The 20,611-nt window shown below is 39.7% G+C and overlaps 2 protein-coding genes across 8 annotated transcripts in view; both read left to right on the top strand.

Annotated features, from left to right (window-relative positions):
• Positions 1-7,831, top strand: part of itga9 (integrin, alpha 9) — a 130,466-nt gene extending 122,635 nt beyond the window's left edge. The window contains exon 28 of the mRNA XM_035432676.1: positions 1,134-7,831. Within this exon, the coding sequence (XP_035288567.1) occupies positions 1,134-1,232 (99 nt within the window). The 3' untranslated portion in view covers positions 1,233-7,831. The remainder of the gene's footprint in view (positions 1-1,133) is intronic.
• Positions 7,832-10,210: 2,379 nt separating this feature from the next.
• On the top strand, positions 10,211-16,365 carry fignl1 (fidgetin-like 1). 7 transcript variants are annotated; one of them, XM_035434468.1, is made up of 4 exons: positions 10,211-10,349; positions 10,464-10,523; positions 10,986-11,105; positions 13,950-16,365. In XM_035434468.1, exon 4 carries the CDS (start codon positions 13,976-13,978, stop codon positions 15,845-15,847), a length of 1,872 nt encoding a protein of 623 aa, XP_035290359.1. In that variant the 5' UTR covers positions 10,211-10,349; positions 10,464-10,523; positions 10,986-11,105; positions 13,950-13,975; the 3' UTR covers positions 15,848-16,365. The 7 variants fall into 7 exon arrangements, with proteins under 7 accessions (XP_035290359.1, XP_035290440.1, XP_035290692.1 ...); XM_035434549.1 differs by lacking the exon at positions 10,986-11,105 and having other exon boundaries at positions 10,212-10,349; XM_035434801.1 differs by lacking the exons at positions 10,211-10,349; positions 10,986-11,105 and adding an exon at positions 12,445-12,539 and having other exon boundaries at positions 10,425-10,523.
• Positions 16,366-20,611: the final 4,246 nt, after the last annotated feature.

Here is a 20,611-nt window from a genome sequence, read left to right as displayed (position 1 = left end):
GACAGTGAGCCAGAAATACAGAGGCAGTGCAGCAACAAATGTTGTCTTTGGACTGTTGATACAGCAGTTCTTTGTACAGCTGTTTCAGTTAGTTTTATGCCATCAAAGTCAGGAAAGAGTCTGCTATTAAATTTTGTACAAATATGTATTACGGAGAGGTTGTTAATAACTTAATTGTGTTACCTTGCCTCATAGCTATTTTACCCCAATACCCCATTAGCTAATATGCCTGAATAGGCAAGCATGCCATGAGACCATTTTGTCCTAAATCCCAACTTAATTCTAACCTGACACAAAGTTAACGTATATTTGCATTCTAACTTGATTGAGAGGGACAAGAAAGATGTTATATCTACAAACCATTTAAAAAAGCAAGACAGAGGGACAGAAAACGTATTGAGTTATGGCAGTTGTCTTAATTAATGTAATGACAAAAATAATCAAAATGGGCGCTAATTGTATAGCACTGCATTGTTGTGTTGCTTGGCAACCATTTGGTAATATTGCTATAGAACTATATTAATTGGTGGAAGAATGTTATTGTATTTAAAAATAAATGGTGTCATTTGTATTTGGTCTAACGTTAAAGATGTTCCCGCCATTTTATAAAAGCTTGAGGCTGTGCTATATTGTGAATATAATCACAGCTAAAGGGAATGCGGGCAACAGTGCCCTTTAGCTGTAACTATTTTCACAATATAGCATGGCCACTCCTGCCTTATTGCTTAATTAAACTACTTCCTGTAATTCCTTGAAGGTAAATAGTATAAGGTAAATAATGCAAACCATTATCTTCCTGTCTGATTCTGCTGGTATTAGGTGTTTGCTTTGACTGGATTCTTGATCAGACTTTACAATCAGCACTATAGTATTAATGAAATGCCTGACCCCAGAGACAGATAGTGGAAAACTGTTGGTTGTAAAATCAAAAAAATATATCTGAAAATTATTGATGTAGCAGATACTTAGGAAATTCACTTGAAGTTCACCAAACTGCACAAAATTGCTTTTCTCTGAATGTGTATTGGATGACTTTCTCTGAAGATGTACTTCATGACTTTCTCTCCAAAGTCATATATATTCACTCTTCACTTTCTCTTTCGATGTACATACTCACTATTCTTTTATTGTAGATGGGTTTCTTCCGTCGGCGATACAAAGAAATAATCGAGGCAGAGAAGAACAGGAAAGACAGTGACGAGAGCTGGGATTGGGTCCAGAAGAGCCAATGAGTCAGCCGCTGTCGTTGCCACAGCATCACGCAAGGCCTGTGCCATCAGGAAATGGGATTAAACTCTTCAGTCTTCCATATGTGGAAGAAAAGAATCTTCTCCAGATTTTTCGGAGGCATGACACTTTTTTGGGGGGAAGGAATATGGGGAGCTAGTGTTTGGGACCTGTTCCTGAGAAAATGATGTGACCTGCAGTCATGCGGCCTACAGTCATGTGACATGCACAGAGGAACTTTGCTCATCCTGATGGAAATGAACGTACCTCTTGAAGGATTAAGTCTTCCAAGGAAGGATGCTGAGATCATGGGAAAACCCTCAGGGCACTGAATGTTTGGTTTGCAAATTTATTTTTTATACATATATGCTTTTTCGTATTGAACACAGCTTCAAGAAATGTTACAGTTTTATTTGAAAATTCTGACAGACATACTGTGAGCTCCATAGTGTTTGGCTCTGTACTAGATTTGTCATCAAACAATTCATATGTGGCTAAAGTGCAAAATGCATGTATATATAATGGCACTTTTTATAATAGCCCCCAGTTCAGGGTGCCATAATGTTTGAGACAAATGGCTGCACAGTTGTTTCTGATTAGTCAGGTGTGTTTTAGTCTTTGGTGCAGGTATAAGAGAGCTTTCAGTATCCAGTCTTGAATAGAGGCTTTTGATTGCCTTTGGAATTTGTTATTGGCGTTTGTCAGCATGAGGACTAGAGTTGTCAATGAATGTGACATTATTTTTAAAAATGTCATAGTCATTGTCCAGACCTTAAGCTTACCAAAATCAACTGTTTGGAACATCATTGACAAGAAAGAGAGCACTGGTGAGCTCAGACATTTCTACGTGGTGAAACCAACATGCATTAAAATACCCCTTAATTAAATCTGATGCTAAATCTAAATGCTCTTCAACCACATGTGCATTGTTTGATTGCAAACCTAAAATCATGGAGTACAGAGCCAAATAAAGAAAAAATATGTTGTTGTCCCAAATGTTATGGAGCTCACTGTATATGTTTTCTTTAAAGCACTGATGACTGATAAAAGCCAAAGACTGATGGCATGTTACAGAGAGGAGAGAAAATGATTGAGCATTCCGGAGTGAAAGATCCATCCATTATGCCCTGCTTCTCTTTGATGATAGTACACCAGCAAGAGCAACACTGTATAAGCCATGTAACTCCATTTTACCTGTTACCTCTCGGACCATTCGTGCATACATATGCACATTCATTTGCAGAGTTCCAAAGCCTTTTGTATTTACCTGAATGCAACCTTTAAATGTAAGATATGTAAGTATCTTTTAGTGACCTTTTTTGCCATGCCATTATGTCCCACAATGAGTTCTGTTTTGATGCCAAAAATGGTGTTGCAATTGGTGCAAGCAAAATTTTGGTGATTGGTACATATTGTGGTAAAGTTGGCATAATGGAGCTGTAATTTAGAGGGTTTGAATGGCAATACATGTAGCGCTGTAAGTTGTTAATGGTCTTCCCATGGAAAACAAACTTGTGTGAATAGCTATTTATACCAAGCACAAATGTTTAAAAATCAAACACTTGACTAGGGGCAAAAGAAAAAAAGAATTATGAGGGAAAAAAATATCCATTGAATATGTTGGGGAAACATCTATGCACAGATACTGCTATCATAATAATATTTTATTAAACACACCCAATTTCTCAGCTGTATAATTAAATAAATGGAGCATACTGATATTGAGGCAAGGTATAAAATTGGATCAACCCAGTGTCACAGCCTTACAGACAGTCCAAACCACTCATTTCCTCATTTCCAGGTAAAGTGATGCCCTTGAGTTTTTATACATGGTGATGCCCAAAGGACTATTTTTGCTTCAAATCCTTTGTTCTATTAATAGCTCTGTGTAGTATGTGCTGGCTGTCAGAGACCATGCAGTGTATGTCACAGATTATGTCCAAGGGCTAATACCTGTGTACAAATGTAAACTCCAAGTATCATCATATTTAAACACTGAGATAGAGACTGAGTACAGGACCAAGCTCTACCTAAGATGTCATGTCTGGCTTATTTGGCTTATTGCATTTCCTTACCTGTTTGCTGTAAGGGTGATAGAGGTTGCATCGCACAATAGTTCCATTTAAGAGAATTGTTAGGGGATCAATTCTATCAATGTTCTGATGGACTGCATTGCAAAAGGCCACATAACACACCTACTCATCCTTCTGGACATCCTTTCATAGGAACAGCTCTCTGAACTGGCGGCTGCTGGAGACAATTACAGCCCATTAAGGACTTCATACACACAACTTAAACACAGAAAGCTGTTCATGTTTTAATGTGCAAATGTTTGAAGTCTTCAGTATGCCAAGTGGTTGGACAGGGCAGGTGGCACACTGTAATGCTGCCCTCAGGTTATGAAGAACTGCATGTGTGTGTGGTTAGAACAGTTCCACTGGAAGGACTTTGATGAGTTCAAAGGCCCACCAAAGAAATTTACAATGATTTAAAGCCTATATTAAATATTTTCAAAAATAAATTAGCAGGCATGGCACTGTATAACAGCATGAGTTCATTCATTCAATTCATCATAGAGTTTAATTAAAACAGAACAGAACAGCAAAGTGTAATTAGGGATTTATAAGTAGGCAACATTTTAAAAGGCAATTGTGTAAAGGCAGAATGGGCGGTCACAATTGAGAATAGAGACAGACAGCATGTGATACCCCAAGAAATGTTGGAAAGTAAAGTGACACAGCCTTGCAGTTAAAGGTAATGTGGATAACATTGTAATTTGTGGCTGAGCCACATCTTCTACTCATAACAGAGCTATTACCTGCCCTGGCACTATACTGTTGTGTGTCAGTGCTGTTAATGTACTTACATTGATTTGAACACCCAGTTTTAAGCTGTGCTTGTGTTTGTTGTATGTGTTTGTATCCTTAAAATATGGCCTAAAGCCATCTTTGGGATCCTGATAACAACATGATTGTCAGAAAACAAACAATTGGCTAAAATGCTACTAATACTATTATTTAAATAGTATAATTCCTGTTCTGCAGTGAACAGCCACAGATACATTTTTCCAGGAGTCACCATCAGACCAGCAGCACAAAACAAGTGCAGAGGGCATGGCATACATGCTCTCACAGAACACTGTATTTTGTGAGGAGTAAGCTATATCAAATACTTTTTGGCTGAATTTGTTCATTTTGTTTAGAAATGACACAATTATAAATGTTTTCTTAAACATGCACTAGTAAATTGGGACAGGAAAATAATTCATTTAACTTCAGATTAGTTACAGCAATGACTTTCCCATGGAAATAGTATACACCATGACATTTCATACGCAGCCCCTGATAATAATCCATGAGGATCTTCTCAGATTTCTGTTTATACCCTTTTGTTTAGCACGAAAATGCTATTAGTGCAAAATTTAACAAATCTGAAGAGAAAAACATGTTTACTGAAATTATTTTTCATTGAAATAAACTGGTTATAATTTAAACATTCTTCTCTTGTTGTTACACAAATCTGGCCAGTACGGGGACACCTACATATTTTTCTGTAACCCTCAGAGTAAAAAATACACAGGAAAAATATTCTAGAATTTGCTCAATTCAGGAATAAATACAGATATACACATTGTTCCACTGAAACACCACCTGAAGTCCATGCCTCTGAAGTTCTTGCTTTAATCAGCAAATTCAAATTGATGCAAATTAATCTACAGCATGATGAATAAATTACACAAATCAACAATTAATCCATATGCTAGTGTATGAATTTGCTAAATCTTTGAACTAGACTCTTGACAGAGTGTCAAAAAAATCAGTTTAGGATACAACAGAACTACAGTGGAAAGAAATGTGGTATAGTGTGTAAGAAGCTGTGTCAAATGGACACCTAACACTTGCTTTTGTTTACCTATATGGGCTGTTGGGCTTATAGATGTTACCTATTTTAAAATGCTCTGATCAGTGGAAAACGGAACTCCAAATGCTTTGTTGCTCTTATCATATGGTGGTTTTAAAAAATTAAGATAAGGCATTGACATTTACATATATGCTTAAGTTGTGCTTCTACTTCTGCTAAAATGTTAGGCATTCCATGTGTAAGCAACAAGATGTTTTTGGTCTGTGGCTTACAAAACATAAAAGTGACCAGTACAAAATGACCAGTACAAAACAAATTGTCCATTTTTCAATATAAAATATGTTATGGTTTCTGGCTGGTGACAACTATATATATATAATTCAAACTTGGGTGTTGATATTTCCAGAATAAAGGTTAGGCGGGGGCCACCATTTTCATCACAGGATATATCCCAGTTCTACAGGATAGGGTTCACTAGCATTATAGTAAATACTGCCCATAGACCACTAGACAAGCAACAGCATGTCTTGGTTAAGATGAAAACAGTAAGCTTGAACAGTACTTCATAATAGCAAATTTTGGCAGATAATCTTATCCAAGTCCAATACTATGCTTTTACCTTACTAGGGAATCATCGACAAATGAAGTCAAAGTAAATAAACTATATTTGTGGAGGGAATAGATTAACATCATATGGATTTTGGAGAGATTTGGAGAGATTTGAGGATGTCGTCATTATTGTACATAGAAACTGCAAGATGTAATGAGCTAAAAATAAGTAGGGGAGCATTGTACTTAATCACTGTTTGGTCAGCTATGTATAAACTAGCACTTCAAAGTTATGGGACAAGATCCATTTAAGTCAACACGTTGGAATGTGAGAACTGCCAACAAATGGGTGGCTCGTATTCCACATCCAAACATTTCCAAAGTTAGTTATTTTACCTAGCAGAACTTCTCGAGCTGTTGCTGTTTCAGCTGTGTTGAATTACTGAAATTTGAAGTGTTTGTTGTGACCTGTGCATCTGTAGATGTAGTTCTGTAGTCAGTCTAGAAGAGTAACATTTTCATGTGTTCAAGACTTGTATGTAATCAGTTAAGATGATTACATATAATGGTAAAGACATGTACATAGTTAGCTTAAGCAAAAAACAATGACATCTAATGGTAAAAAAAACATTCACATTAACATGTGGTCTGTTAAGAAAAAAATACTCATTGATAAAAATTCCACCATTTCTTTTCCCTTTTGATTGGTCTCAGTGTGGTTCACACTATGTGGTGTGAGATCTCAGTGTCCTCTTCTCAAAAAATGTTTAACCTGTATGTTCATTTGGACAAAAGAGTGACACTATGGACTATGCAAGCAAAACAGGTTCATATCATTATTGGGAGGAAATTCCCCTTCACAGTCAAAACAAACATTTTCACTTACCCCTAGATTAAATACACTCGTTATGTAAGCAGTAAAATCAGGTTGGAGTTACATGAACTTTTACATAGTGAAAGGTCATAAAATAATCTGAAAGAAATTATTGAATTTTTCATGTCAGAGAAATGAATGCTCATAATACGTGTTCCAGATTTCTTCCCCACAAGTAATGCTGTTACTTGTTCTTAATAAATATTCTTGAATCTTGACTGTTTATGAATGTATGTGCTTGTCTTGTTTTAGCCGATGGATACAGTGCAGTCACCTATTCTGGGGACTCAACTAAAGTTACAAAAGTAAATTGCTTCAGTATTCCAAGACAGCCACTTGTAAAAGCCTTTTAATCACATTTACAGTTGCAGAGCAGAATGTGTTTTATAGAGTGGAAGCAAAAATCACTCAGAGAATTTCACATGCTGTTGTTCTATTTTGACATACTGGGAGGAAATGTTTGTAGTCCCCTTACAAATGCTGTGCCTTTCTTTGCAATATGCGTATCTACACTGTGAGGGAAGGAGATGCACCTACCTCTCAAAACCTATCCATTTTGACAAACCATGCTTTTATCATCTTGGATTTTATCATACTGTTTCTTTGTTGGCTTGTTACAACCAGCAGAAGGTGGAACATTATTGGAACTGAATAATTCATTTCAATATTTCAGACGTTTGGACTTCTGCTTTGGACGTGGGATTTTTAAGGGATTCCCAGAAAATGGGTATATGTTGATAATGAAGATGAAGGATCTAATCATAGGTGTAAAAAAGGACACTTTAATATTCACAACTCAGGCAAAGTAATTTTACTGTTCACCATACTGCTTCATTTCCTATCTAGCTGGCCTTTGCTGCCACTGGTTCATCACCTGTAGAATACCTTGCATATTTTCATCTGTTAATACCACTGGCACTGCCAGTGCAAAACTGCATCTGAAAATCTCTACAGCACCTGACCTAACACAGTCCTACTGTATAGACAGAATACATCACAAAAATCAGGCTAACCTTGTAAACTAGCTAAATCACATTAGGAATCATGGCCAATCAGAAGAATACTGGTTGCATTGCTGAACAAAGGTAAGGACAGAACATCATATACCTGAAAGCAAAAGTGAACAGGCAAGCTTTACTGTATGATTTGTTTATATAGAAGCATATTGTCATCACTATCAATTATTTATGTGGGTTTTTATAATGGGTGAACTACTGTCACAGAATATTATTTGTGTTGATGTTATATATGATCACTGTATGCTCAAGACAAAACTATGATTTTTGCATTTTAAAATAAAGGTTTCACAGTGATACACTTGTTAATTTTGTGTATATTTGTTTTGCTTTAAGCTCCTGAACATATGTAGTATAAGTGCGTGTGTCGTAAAATGTTTTACTAATGTGTGCTAATCGATTTATATAGTAGTTCAGATGTTCGTTGTGTTCCACTTTGTGTTTGCAATGTTTGTATAGAGAAGCATAGCCTACCCAGCCAAAGGTATAGCTCTGCAAGTTGTTACTGTAGCTAAAGCTGAATGGATGCTGAAATAGCAAAGTAGGCACCTTATCTAGATAGTAAGCTAACTAATAGTTGCTTTAGGGGTTTATTGAAAAACTGATTTGGTTATGTATCCCCCTTCATAGCTAATGTTCACTGAGTGTGTAATTCACAAGTGCTACTAACGTTAGCAGGTAGCCATCTTAGCAAGCCAGCCAGCCTATCAGTTAGATAGCCATTTTAGCTACTAGCTCGTAAGTGCAAAACTTTTGAATTAAACAATCATGTGATAGCGTTGTATCCAGTAAAGGGTCTGTGTATTGCAATTGTGATGTAGCCGAACATAGAAGGTCACCGATCATGCATGTGACACAGATTGGGATGGCAGGTAAACCATCCTGCCAAATTATGGCTTGGTGGGGCAATATATACTACATATATGGGGCCCATACCTATACAGCACCGAGACTTTGGTACATTTTAGGGTTCCCTACAGAAATAACCACAGTGACCACAGACACTCAGCCCTTAAAAACATTAATTCCTATATCTTCTGACCCCATTTCAAAGGACAGAATTCACAAACAACTTTACACATCCACACAATAAAGCCCCAAATTTAGGGGGTTTTGCCTTTTTTCCTCCTTCTTCTTTTTCCTTCCTGATTACATCATCTCAAATGCTTCACAAAGAATATATCTCCCTATTGGACATTTAGGTATATTTGCCAATAAAAACATCAGACACAAAATGGACATATGGACATATATACATGTGCCCACATTTAAAACAGCAAAACTTGAAGTCTATTCCCCTTGCAGCTCACTGGGTAGTGTTTTTGCCTTTAGATCTTGGATGAGTGACAGACCTGGGTTCAAGAGCCCCCTTTGACTAAAGCAAACTTCTGTGTTGGCTAACTAAAAATAAAACATTTAAACTATTGCTTTTGCATTTGTAAAATCTTACAAACCTATCCACACTTGGGCCAAGTTACTTGAAACAATTCAGCTAACCAATAACATATGTCCTCCCAAAAAGCTCTAGCAAATTTGCATGTATAAAATAAGTAATAAAATAAATCTTCATCACAAAAAGTACAATTGTTATGATCCAGTCCAAATCATTTTCATAGAAATCCCCCAGAGGAATGGTGGTGGGAAGTGGTGTTAATGGAAACTTAATATAATTGGTTCTTAGTTTCTCAAAAGTGAGCTTTTCAGAATATCTGAGAAATTGAATTTCTGTTTGATTGAATTGGGTATAGCTCATCAAGAAATTATTTACGGATTGTGGTATTTTGAAGCCGGTAAAGTCATGCCCATTCACCAAAAGTTTAGGAAGACATGGGACTGTACATGAATCTTGTGATGAGTTATAAGACATTGCAATTATTGATTGTAGGATTGCTGTGATAACATTGTCATACTGTGTACAATCAACTAATGAATCAAATTTTAAACTAGATTCCTCATATAGCATAATGCTCCCCTGTCATCCAGCAAGTGTGTTTCAGCCCAGATCCCCTATCCCATCTATTTCTCATTGAACAGTGATTTGTTCCTAAACAACACATATCTGCAATTCCAGTGGGATATTGTGCAGACTGAAATTATGTTTGTAAATTCATTTCCAGTACAGCAATGGGACAGCTTTTTCAAATCATAGTCCCATCTTATGAGACCAATACTTCAAACTTTCAAGAAAATTTGATTTTAATATGACACCATAAATGATTTTTTATTTCCAAAAAAGGATCTGTCAGTTTGTTTTGACAGTACCATTAATACAATCAATTGCTTGCAGTTCTCCTGCTTTATTCTTGACCATTTGTGCTTTCCTGATATAATTGTAAAGTGTTCTCCATTTCCAGATATAGTATAAGTTGGGTTTGTTTGCAGCTTTAATTTTTTTTTAGGTAGTGCCATAGTATTGTTGTATCAGTTGTATCAAGAGAACACTTTCATATTGGGTAGTGTAGCACGTTTTGGATGTCTAAGGAGAAAACTGTAGGTAATAATAATGACAACAACGACAACAACAACAGCAACAACATAAGTTGTCATATGTATACCCCTACACCTAATCATCATCATCATCATATTTAGGCTGCATGATGTAATTAGGTTATATGATAAATAACCGCTGGTGTTTTCCTGTCACGTGGGTTGAGGCAGGAGTCAATACAAGGAAGTTCATCGCTTTAATTAACCTTACTACAACCTACAACAAAACCCTCGGTGCTCTGAACATTCACAACATTTCCATCGTTTCCTTTATTTTGGAACATATGACTGTATACAGTATGTAAACGGGTCACACTAAATAATAAATAATTACGGTACGTTTCTGACAATTTCAGAAGTTTCCTTTGTCATTTTGGCAGTTGTGGGGCTCTTTTTCACCGGTGGGCGTCGCTGTTGTCTTGAACCTCACACCAGTTTTTGAATTTCAGTGCACAGTGGGTAAAGTAAAGATCCTGGCGGGAAGTCTGAACGGAGTTCACTAAACTGAGGTGAGTGAGCTCTAAAACTAAATATAACTTGGCTTTTAAACAGAATTATTAACGTTAGTCCACAGATTAAATTTTGACAGAGTTATCCTTTTACATCTCCGGTCAAGTTTTAATATAGCATATTTAGCTAGCGTTGCTGGTTGGCTAAACAAGTTCGCGTTAACTTGGCTAACTTGCAAAATTAGAAAGCTGCCTTAGGTTACCCGTTAACACAGACATTTAGCGATAGCTAAGGCAGACAAACGGATGTTCAGGTAACGTAAACGTCTGTTGTAGCTTGTTGACAAATAATAAATCATGAATAAATATCCGGTACATTTAGTGAAGTACGCAGCTAGCTAGGGGCTCAAATGGTTAACTATAGCTAGCTAGTGTAAAATGTGATGTTTGGCCGCTGGAACTTTAAAATTTCGAACATTGCTGTATTGTAATTCCAGCTGCCGTTTTCTCTTGTGCTTCCAGATAAACTTTCTATGCCTGTTTATTCTAGTCGGCCTGCTATGCTGCAGGCAGCTGAAGTCAGTCTTGTTTTGCTTCGGGGTTCTGATCTGGAACAGCCTATGTTCGTGCGACAATTTTCAGGTAATTTGGACAAATAGTCGCTGGACTAGTGCTAAACTAGTAACGTTTAGGTATCGTTATTATTATTATCTTTTCCTAGCCTAATACTTTGGAATTCTCTTGGAAACGCTTAAATGTAGCTAATAGTAATATAACAATTTAGTGTCAATATCTATATTAAATATCAAGCAACATGGCTCGCCAGATTAGGTAATCTCTTGAATGATAGCCGTCTATACGAAAACGTTTTCAGCGTCGAAAAAAGAACGTCCTAGTTACATACAGAGTATGCGCTATAAATATGTAAAACACAATTTCAGAAAATGTTCATGCCTACCAAATTATTAATATTAAAATGCCAGGTTACAACTGAACGTTCACAAGTAGCCTACATTTCGCAGAAACGAAATAGTCCATATGTTATGTTATCATACAAGCGTTCATGTAATTTGGGCCCGCGTTTCTTCATTTTAACATCTCATCTCTCACTTGGTATCTATCTCAATGTTTGGTCACCTCAAAGACTCAAATGCCATAGTCCTTAGGATTCTTAAAAATAGCCGACTCCATTTGCAAATTCGTCCTCTGTGCTTTATTTTATTTAGTAATGTTTCCGGTCCAAAACAATTCATACAGTACTGAGATAAACCCACATACAACTCATGAACACATGCGTCAGTCTACTCACATTTTGAGGGATTGGATATACTCCCACTTTGGCCTGAAAAAACTTTTCAACAAATAGTTATTATTATTATTATTATTTTTTATTATAATTATTATTATTATTATTTTTTTTTCATTTACATTTTTTCATTTGTAATTGTTATGATTTTTATTATTATTCTGCCAGTTGAAAAATGGCTGAATAGGAGCTGACAAAATTTCACCAAATGTAGCATGCTTATAGAGTCCATTAATATAAACCCTGTGTAAACCCTGTTAATATGGTGCCAACTGGCCTTATGGTGGCACTGTAACAGACACTTGAAAGTGCAAACTTTGGAAGCATAGAACTCCTGACATATATGATGTAGAGTCACACAATTGGGTACATAAGTACATCATACAAGGAACAAATTTACCTCTAGGACCAAAAAAGTGAGCCGTATTGGACTTTCCTGCTGTTTTGGATTTTCTGTAAACCACTTAAACATGTCCGCTTAACATATTGGCATGTAGTTTGCACTAATTTGTTCAGGAGTCACTTCTTTTTAAAAAGGGTGTCTCCTCTTCAAGTGTTCCTTCATGCGCTTTGTATGTTGCTTTTGACAACACTGCCATTGTCAGCCTTTTTGAAGTACTCTCACACCTTCAATGTGTTTTGCATGCTGATGCTTTGGTGATTGTTGTCTGCTAGCTATCTTACAGACGCACTGAACTAGAGCGCTTGAATTCCAGTGGCTCCACAGTGTGTCCAGAACAAAGAATACATGTCAGTGTCCCAACATTAAGGTGATCAGAGTAACTATTATATATAACAAATATTTGAATACAGAAATTATTTTTATTTTCCAATTATTTAAATATTCAGGATATTCATTGCCGCTATATGGCCTTATGATTCACAAACATAGTAACTGGTTGGAACAATAACCAGGACCGGAGGTGTGCATCCGTGCTTTAACCAGTCAAATTGTAATCGTACTGTAATAATACAAGTACAAGACATTCCACTGTAAATTGGCATGTGTATTCATTGGACTGAAAATTAATGCAAATAATTAAGTCAAAGTATTCAAACATATGAACTGTGTTGTAGAGCAAGTCTTTATGATAACATGGGAATCAAGATATTGTTTTTTAACATTTATGGTTGTGAAAATGTAGGTCTCAAATGCTCTTGAGGTGGTAAAGTCAAAAGTGGAATGAAAATGTACGCTTTGTCCATACTTTTCTGAATGATGAGTTGTGTGTTGTTTTTTCTCCTAATAAGTATACCACATTACATTCTGGATGTCTCACTGCAATACTCATATTAACCCAAACCATCTCCCCACTACATCACTCATATTACCCCTAACCATCTCACCACTACATCACTCATACTAACCCAAACCCTCTCACCACTGCATCACTCATATTACCCCTAACCATCCCATCACTACATCAGTCATACTAACCCAAGCCCTCTCACCACTACATCACTCATACTAACCATCCCATCACTACATCACTCATACTAACCCAAACCCTCTCACCACTGCATCACTCATATTACCCCTAACCATCCCATCACTACATCAGTCATACTAACCCAAGCCCTCTCACCACTACATCACTCATACTAAACATCCCATCACTACATCACTCATACTAACCCAAACCCTCTTACCACATCACTCATACTAACCATCCCATCACTACATCACTCATACTAACCATCCCATCACTACATCACTCATACTAACCCAAACCCTCTCACCACTACATCACTCATACTAACCCAAACCCTCTCACCACTACATCACTCATATTACCCCTAACCATCTCACCACTACATCACTCGTACTAACCCAAACCCTATCACCACTACATCACTCATACTAACCCAAACCCTCTCACCACTACATCAGTCATGTTACCCCTAACCATCTCACCACTACATCACTCATACTAACCCAAACCCTCCCACCACTACAACAGTGACACTACTCTGCTCCTGAGTTCACATTCCATTTAGTTCATTGGGAGCCTCATGATATTTCTTCCCAATGTAATGGGTCTTTGTTATACTTAACCAAGGTTAAAGGACATTTACTGTTCAGTGTAGGGCCAAAAGCTCGTCTTTTGGCTTCGTTGTGTTTGAGCAGGTGTTGTTCATACACATGCATTTTTAATGGTCCCTTTTTCCGTTCCATGCAGGGACCACATGAGGCGAGGGGCGAAGCATGCACGCAGAACACCTGAGCGAGTGGCAGCGCCGGTCCTTTGACATTTCATCTGGCACCTGCTCACCTGAACAGAAGGCCGAGGCCTACCGTGCGCACATCCTCAGCATTCAGTATGCATGGGCAAGCGCGACCCTGTCGCAGCCCGCTGCGGCCAGCCTGCTGGGGACGCTCACCGAGCGCTACGCCGCCATCCTGGACTCCGACAACCCGCGTGCCGGGCTCAACAACTACGCCGAGAGCGCGCTCCACCTGGCCCGCAGTCAGAGGAACGAGAGCGACCGCTGGGAGTCCTCCCTGACGGCCGGCGTCGCGCTGGGGCTGCCCTGCATGCGGCGCGCCCTCACAGGCAGAGCCCAGGACTCTGCGGGGGCCCCGGCTGACGCCCAGGTCGTGGTGGGGGGCGACATCAGTCAGGGTCCGGCAGAGGGGTTTGGGGCCGCTGTCGGGGGCCTAGTCAGAGACGCTGCGGAGACCACGGATGAGGCCGCTACCGCCTTCCCTCTCTCCTCCAGCAGGGAGCCGCCCAGGGCCACGTCCCTCTTCGGCCATAGCGCTCCTCCCTTCGCCGGCCCTCCTCACCAAGCCAACGGTGGCTGCCACCAGCCTGCGTTCTTCTCCTCCTCCTCGAACGCCTCGAAGCGGAAAGCCTTCTACGGCCAGGGCGAGGAGGTCCGGGGCCCGGAGCAGGAATCCCACCGGGGCCCCGACGCCCGCGGGAGGAGAGGCGAGGACAGCCGCGCCACCACCTTCAGATCCGCTCGGGAGCAGCTGAGCGTCGGCCAGCAGAAGAAGCAGGGTGCCCAGCCTCAGCGCGGGCTCCCCTCCGGCAGCCTGAAAAAGTCCCTGGGCGCCAGCAGGTCCCGGGGAGCCTTCTCAAAGTTTGTGTCCCCCTTGCCAAAGCAGGAGGAGGGTGACTCCGGCGGCGCCGGGAGCGGAACAGGCCAGGAGCTGCAGCTCGTGGACGAACGGCTCAAGAACATGGAGCCCAAGATCATCGAGCTAATCATGAGCGAGATCATGGACCACGGACCCCCCGTGGCCTGGGACGACATCGCGGGCCTGGACTTCGCCAAGGCCACCATTAAGGAGATCGTGGTGTGGCCCATGCTGCGGCCGGACATCTTCACCGGCCTGCGCGGGCCCCCCAAAGGGATCCTGCTTTTCGGGCCCCCGGGAACGGGCAAGACCCTGATAGGCAAGTGCATCGCCTGCCAGTCGGGGGCCACTTTCTTCAGCATCAGTGCCTCCTCCCTCACCTCCAAGTGGGTGGGCGAGGGCGAGAAGATGGTGCGGGCCCTGTTCGCCATCGCGCGCTGCCACCAGCCCGCCGTCATCTTCATCGACGAGATCGACTCGCTGCTCTCCCAGCGCACCGACGGCGAGCACGACTCCTCGCGCCGCATCAAGACCGAGTTCCTCGTCCAGCTGGACGGGGCGGCCACGTCGGCCGACGACCGCATCCTGGTGGTGGGGGCCACCAACCGGCCGCAGGAGATCGACGAGGCGGCGCGCCGGCGGCTGGCGAAGCGGCTGTACATCCCGCTGCCCGGGGCGGCGGCCCGCCGGCAGATCGTGGCCCGGCTGACGGCCCGCGAGCGCTGCCAGCTGGGGCCGGACGAGCTGGAGCAGGTGGTGGCGCGCTCCGAGGGCTTCTCCGGGGCGGACATGAGCCAGCTGTGCCGCGAGGCCGCCCTCGGCCCCATACGCAGCATCCAGATCGCCGACATCGCCACCATCTCCCCCGAGCAGGTGCGTCCCATGCTCTACTCCGACTTCCAGGAGGCTCTCAAGACCGTGCGCCCCAGCGTGTCTCCCAAAGACCTGGAGCTCTACAAAGAATGGAACCAGACCTTTGGCTGTGGCCGATAGACCAGGCGCCAGCATCTGACCTGTTATCTCCATAGAATAGACATTTTAGAAATCTTTACATTTTTTAAGGTTCAGCAGGACTTTGTGGCTATTTCTTTATTGAAGTACAAATTTGAATCACTTTACTTAAGTTCAATTAAAAAGGCAACATGGTACTTTCCCAAAGATGTATATGCTACTGTTATATAGATTATGATGATAGCATTTATTTATGAAATACTCAGGCACTAAAAGTTAGGTATCTTCTTTGATTTACAATGAAAATGTTTATTCATTAAGTGTTGTAATGTTTTATATAACCGTTTTTGTTACCTTTGGATGAAGTCACAAAATGAATATACACTTCTGTTTTGTATCAAGGCTAAGGAATTCAATTCTGAATATTTCTATAACTGTATGTATATCTCAAATAAATCTTCTGAAACTTTTCACTTTATGGATGCTTTGCTTCCACTAATAAGGAGACCGCAGGTTTGCTTTGTGATAAAGAATAAAAATAAAACCCTATACTGACTTGCTTTTGAATTTTTTTTCCAGTTTTTTCACAGTGTTTTTGTGACTGCATAAGATACTTAGCAGCTGTGTTGCCTAATGTTTTGAGGCGGAGTCGCACTTTGAATGCCCTCACTTCCTTTTAACACATGAAGTGAGCCGACATTTTAATGAGAAGTCAGAGGATGTTGAGTGCTCTTCCCTTTTTCATCTTAAATGGTGTTCTGCAGTAACAGTTTACATGTTTTCTTCAGTTACTCCTAGTTACTTTTTAAAAGTTTATAATATATATGTATATACTCAGCAGGTGTGCAAATGCGTGGATCCAGTTTCACATCTCAGAAATCCCCACCTTTCACCAGAATATGGCATGATTTGAGGAAAACATTTATCATGTACTACTAGAAAGGAATGGAATCATCCTTTATCTTTAATCATTATATTAATTATGTTATCTTTTACCTTGTACAGTATGAAAATGTAAGGAACATATTTGTTATATTTTTAAAACAGCCCTACCAATTCAAAATTCTAAATCTCCCATCCACCATCTTCACTGTAGAGGGATTGGACATGGACATAAAACATAGCCGCAAGCGGCAATTTAGGGTGCAAGCCTTTTATAATGTACACAAATGAAGATGAGAGTAAAAGTGTATTGTCTTCCAAGCTTAAGGTCTTAGGAATACAGTTTGATGAATTCCAGCTTTATGCTGTGCTTCTTAGAAAACATTGCTGATGATGCAGAATAGTCTGATTCTTGTAGCGACCTTGTTTTTTTTATTTCTGTTTTCAATTCAGTTAACATTTAGTAAAAACTTCATCTCATCCTCTCCTTCAACATTATTTTGTAGAAAAAATATTGCTTTGTGCCTCAAAAGTAAAAAAGGTATGGCCTCTCAAAGTTTTTGACTCCTTGTTGCAGCACCCCCTTCAGGATTTTTTGTGTCAGAATGGCTGGGAATTTGGGTTTGGGTCCTCTTCCTACCTGCCAAATATAAAATGTGTCAAAATTTTAAAAGATTTACAACCATTTTTCTGGAAAAGGGAAGAAGGCTGAATGATAATAGAAATAACTATCACAGAGCTTGCACACTAATAATATACCTGTGTGTAGTCAGTCTGAGTTGCCCTACTGGTTTGGCCAGGAACTGCCGCCGTGGGCAATGCATGGCAAATTGTGGTCACTCACTCACTCACAGACGACCTGAGAGGGACGTTTGGTGGGACGCATGCGCAGGTGGTGCTTCGTTTAGTAGGACGCATGCGCAGGTGCATCTCCCAAAATCACCACTTCGAACGGCACAAAATCTTTAAGCACAGCTTTTATCGAGTAACGTTACTTTAGCTAATCCTAACATATTAGCGTTTCGCCTACTTTAGTTAACCTACTTGGCGCATACCACCGATACAGATGTATGGACACACGGAGAACAACAAATACCGTTACAGAGGTGAGGACATGCCATAGCTAGCTAGCTATATAGTTAGCCAAGTTTTACTCAGGACACTTTGTACAGGTGCGCCGTGGGTCTGCACGGTTTCGTGCTTGTTATTATATTTGTGTTGTAGCATGAGTTAATGCATTTAGCTTGCAAGCCCCTGATATCATATCTTAACAGTGGTCCAAAAAAAAGCCGGCACATTCATGCATGGCCATCTCATAGCTTTTGAATTCACGTCTGCCACTAACAACATATCCAACATTGTTGTCAGGTAGTGGTGGTGGTGTTGTATAGGCAATGATGATAGTGATCATTAGTCATCTTGCTACCATATGTCCTACAAAATGTAATGCACATTCAGAATCATTATAACAGTTACCAGTGTGTGACAACAGAATCGCCAACTTGCTAGGTAGCAACTTGGAATCTTTACACAAATAAAACATATAACTAGTTACACTACATTCTACTGGTTTTGATATGTGTAGCTAGGCATCTGGCTCATTAGGTAGCCATCAATACTGATTGGAGAGGCAGAAATATGTTAATGATGGTCAATACATTCTGAATGCAAGATACAGTGAAATAATAGCAGACACAATTAAACACTGTAGTGGGTTCACATGTAGTGAGCCAGTTAACATGAGCTAGCATCCTACTGTTACTAGTTTTACTAGCTACAGTCATTCACACATTCATTCACCAAACTCCCCTCAGTCCACATCTCAGTCTCATGCTGATTCCAGTTATCTCCTCCTTCTTGCCTGTGTCCTGTGGATGCCGAACAGGCTTAGAATTATAAGTATGTGATTCATTGTGTCCATAATGCATAATTGCATAATAATTGTTCTTTTTGTTCACTGAGCTTTAGCATCAGATATCGTTAGAGTACTTATGTGTCTATTAAATGTTACTTTTTAAAATAAGGTCTGTCTATCAAATATTTGTATCAGTTTGATCACAGATATTTTATCAACAAACAGAAATATATATGTTTGTATAACTTCACTGGAACTGAGCAAGGAATGTATCAGAAATGGATGTCTCGTGCATAACTTTGAAAGTAACATGACATCAATTTTAAGATTTAAAATCTTTTCTTGATTGATTTTGTATACTTATGTGTAATGGTTGTCAGTCACTTAATTTTTTAAAAGTAGGTTATTCATTGTGTAACTTTAATCCTTAGTCAGAAGATATGGGAATTTCATTGGAACATTTTGTTTTCAACCCAATATTGAACAGCATTCAAATGAACAGCATTAACAGAAAACAATAACAGACCAGTGTTCATAAAATATTACTCAGCTGGTTTGCATGAAGAGCAAGTTACTGTTACTGTCTCTTTGGTGAATTCAAGTTTTAGTTCAGCTATCTTCATGTAGTGGGGACTATAATGTGAAATGCAATGCAAGTCCTTCCTTGTCACCTCCTGTGTTTCCTCTGGGTGTTACACGGTGTTTGTCATACAGCTTTATACTGCACTGATGTCCTCAAATACGAGCCACACAAAAAGGTAGGTTTGTTCCATCATTACACTTTCATCACCAGAGCAAGTATGTCGATCCCAAATGCTTTGATTTGACAATTAGGCATATGTCTGGGACCATCAAACCCTTATTTATTAGGAATACACTGCTGATTTGAGGGTGGCACCTCTGACCTGCTTGGCTTTTGTGCAATATGTGTTTCCTCTGTTTCCTCTTATATTAACAAACAAAATCAAATGAAAATGGATTGTTGCATTTTTGCACCATGTGGAATTATATTCTTATTTTGTCATTCTGTACAGATAACCTTAATAATATAGGTTATAGGTAATAATTAAAATCATAGATAATGGTCTGACATTGTCTCACATTGGTGTAAACGAATGGATTGTTATTACTTTTGGGGAGACTTGTGAAAAGGTGGCCAATGTTCATAAAAGTAATATAGCATAAAAGAGAAAAGGACTCACTGTTAAAGGGGTTGGCTCCTTTTATGCTTCTTTATTTTAAGCCTCTCTGATATTAATCTAACTCTAGCTTTACCCACGCTCCCTTTCCCTATGCCAGTTTAATACACTACAGCGTGTTATAGTGCAAGCATTCCAGCAGGATCTGGAATGAAGAATGTCCTCTTGGATGTGGATAACTGACTTCTTTCCTTGTCCAACAAGTTCCTCTTATTTTTTCTGATACATACTGACCGTGGTAATTAAGGCTCCGATTGTAGGTGGCATACACATAAAATGAAATTGTCATGTAATTTTCATGAAACAATCTTTGAAAATCTGGAAGGCCATGAAAAAAACGTTTCATTCATTTTTCATCTTTTTGTCAAGTCGGTAATAAATATTTCAGAAGAAGCCCAAGTTCTGTGGCTGGCCACTGCTTCCAAACTTTGTACAACAAGCCAACAGAGCAAGTAGTCCAGTCTTCCCAGAGGCCTGATCAAAGAGTAACAGGACAGCTGTAACCATGCGATCAGTCCTACTGCCCTAATGCAGGGATGGCTATTTCCTGCTACACTTCTGTATTTAGTATGCCTCTGATCCCAGTGACATAACTGTTATTGTGTACAGGTAGGAAAACATCTTATGAATCTTAACTACTAAGCCCACTGCAAAGTGAGGTTTCCTTCACAATACAGAGCCAGAGTTGAGGCTGACATAAATGTAAGCTCAAATGCTTCTACCGTTTACATGTATGATTTTTTAAATTTCTCATGACATTTCTTTCATTAGCACAATAAAGATATGTGTTAGATATGATCAGATCTAGCTTTTCTAACCACTGTTTATTAGAATATCCTTGTTCACAGCTTTGATTGGTGGATTCCTTTA

Source organism: Anguilla anguilla, chromosome 1 (assembly GCF_013347855.1).
Source record: "Anguilla anguilla isolate fAngAng1 chromosome 1, fAngAng1.pri, whole genome shotgun sequence".
Classification (NCBI taxonomy): Eukaryota; Metazoa; Chordata; class Actinopteri; order Anguilliformes; family Anguillidae; genus Anguilla; species Anguilla anguilla.
The sequence above is the reverse complement of the archived record's forward strand: the minus strand, read 5'-3'. Positions and strand labels throughout refer to the sequence as shown.

Bases quoted from the DNA above. Each gene is read 5' to 3' on its own strand.
- fignl1 (XM_035434468.1), top strand. From the start codon at position 13,976: ATGCACGCAGAACACCTGAGCGAGTGGCAGCGCCGGTCCTTTGACATT.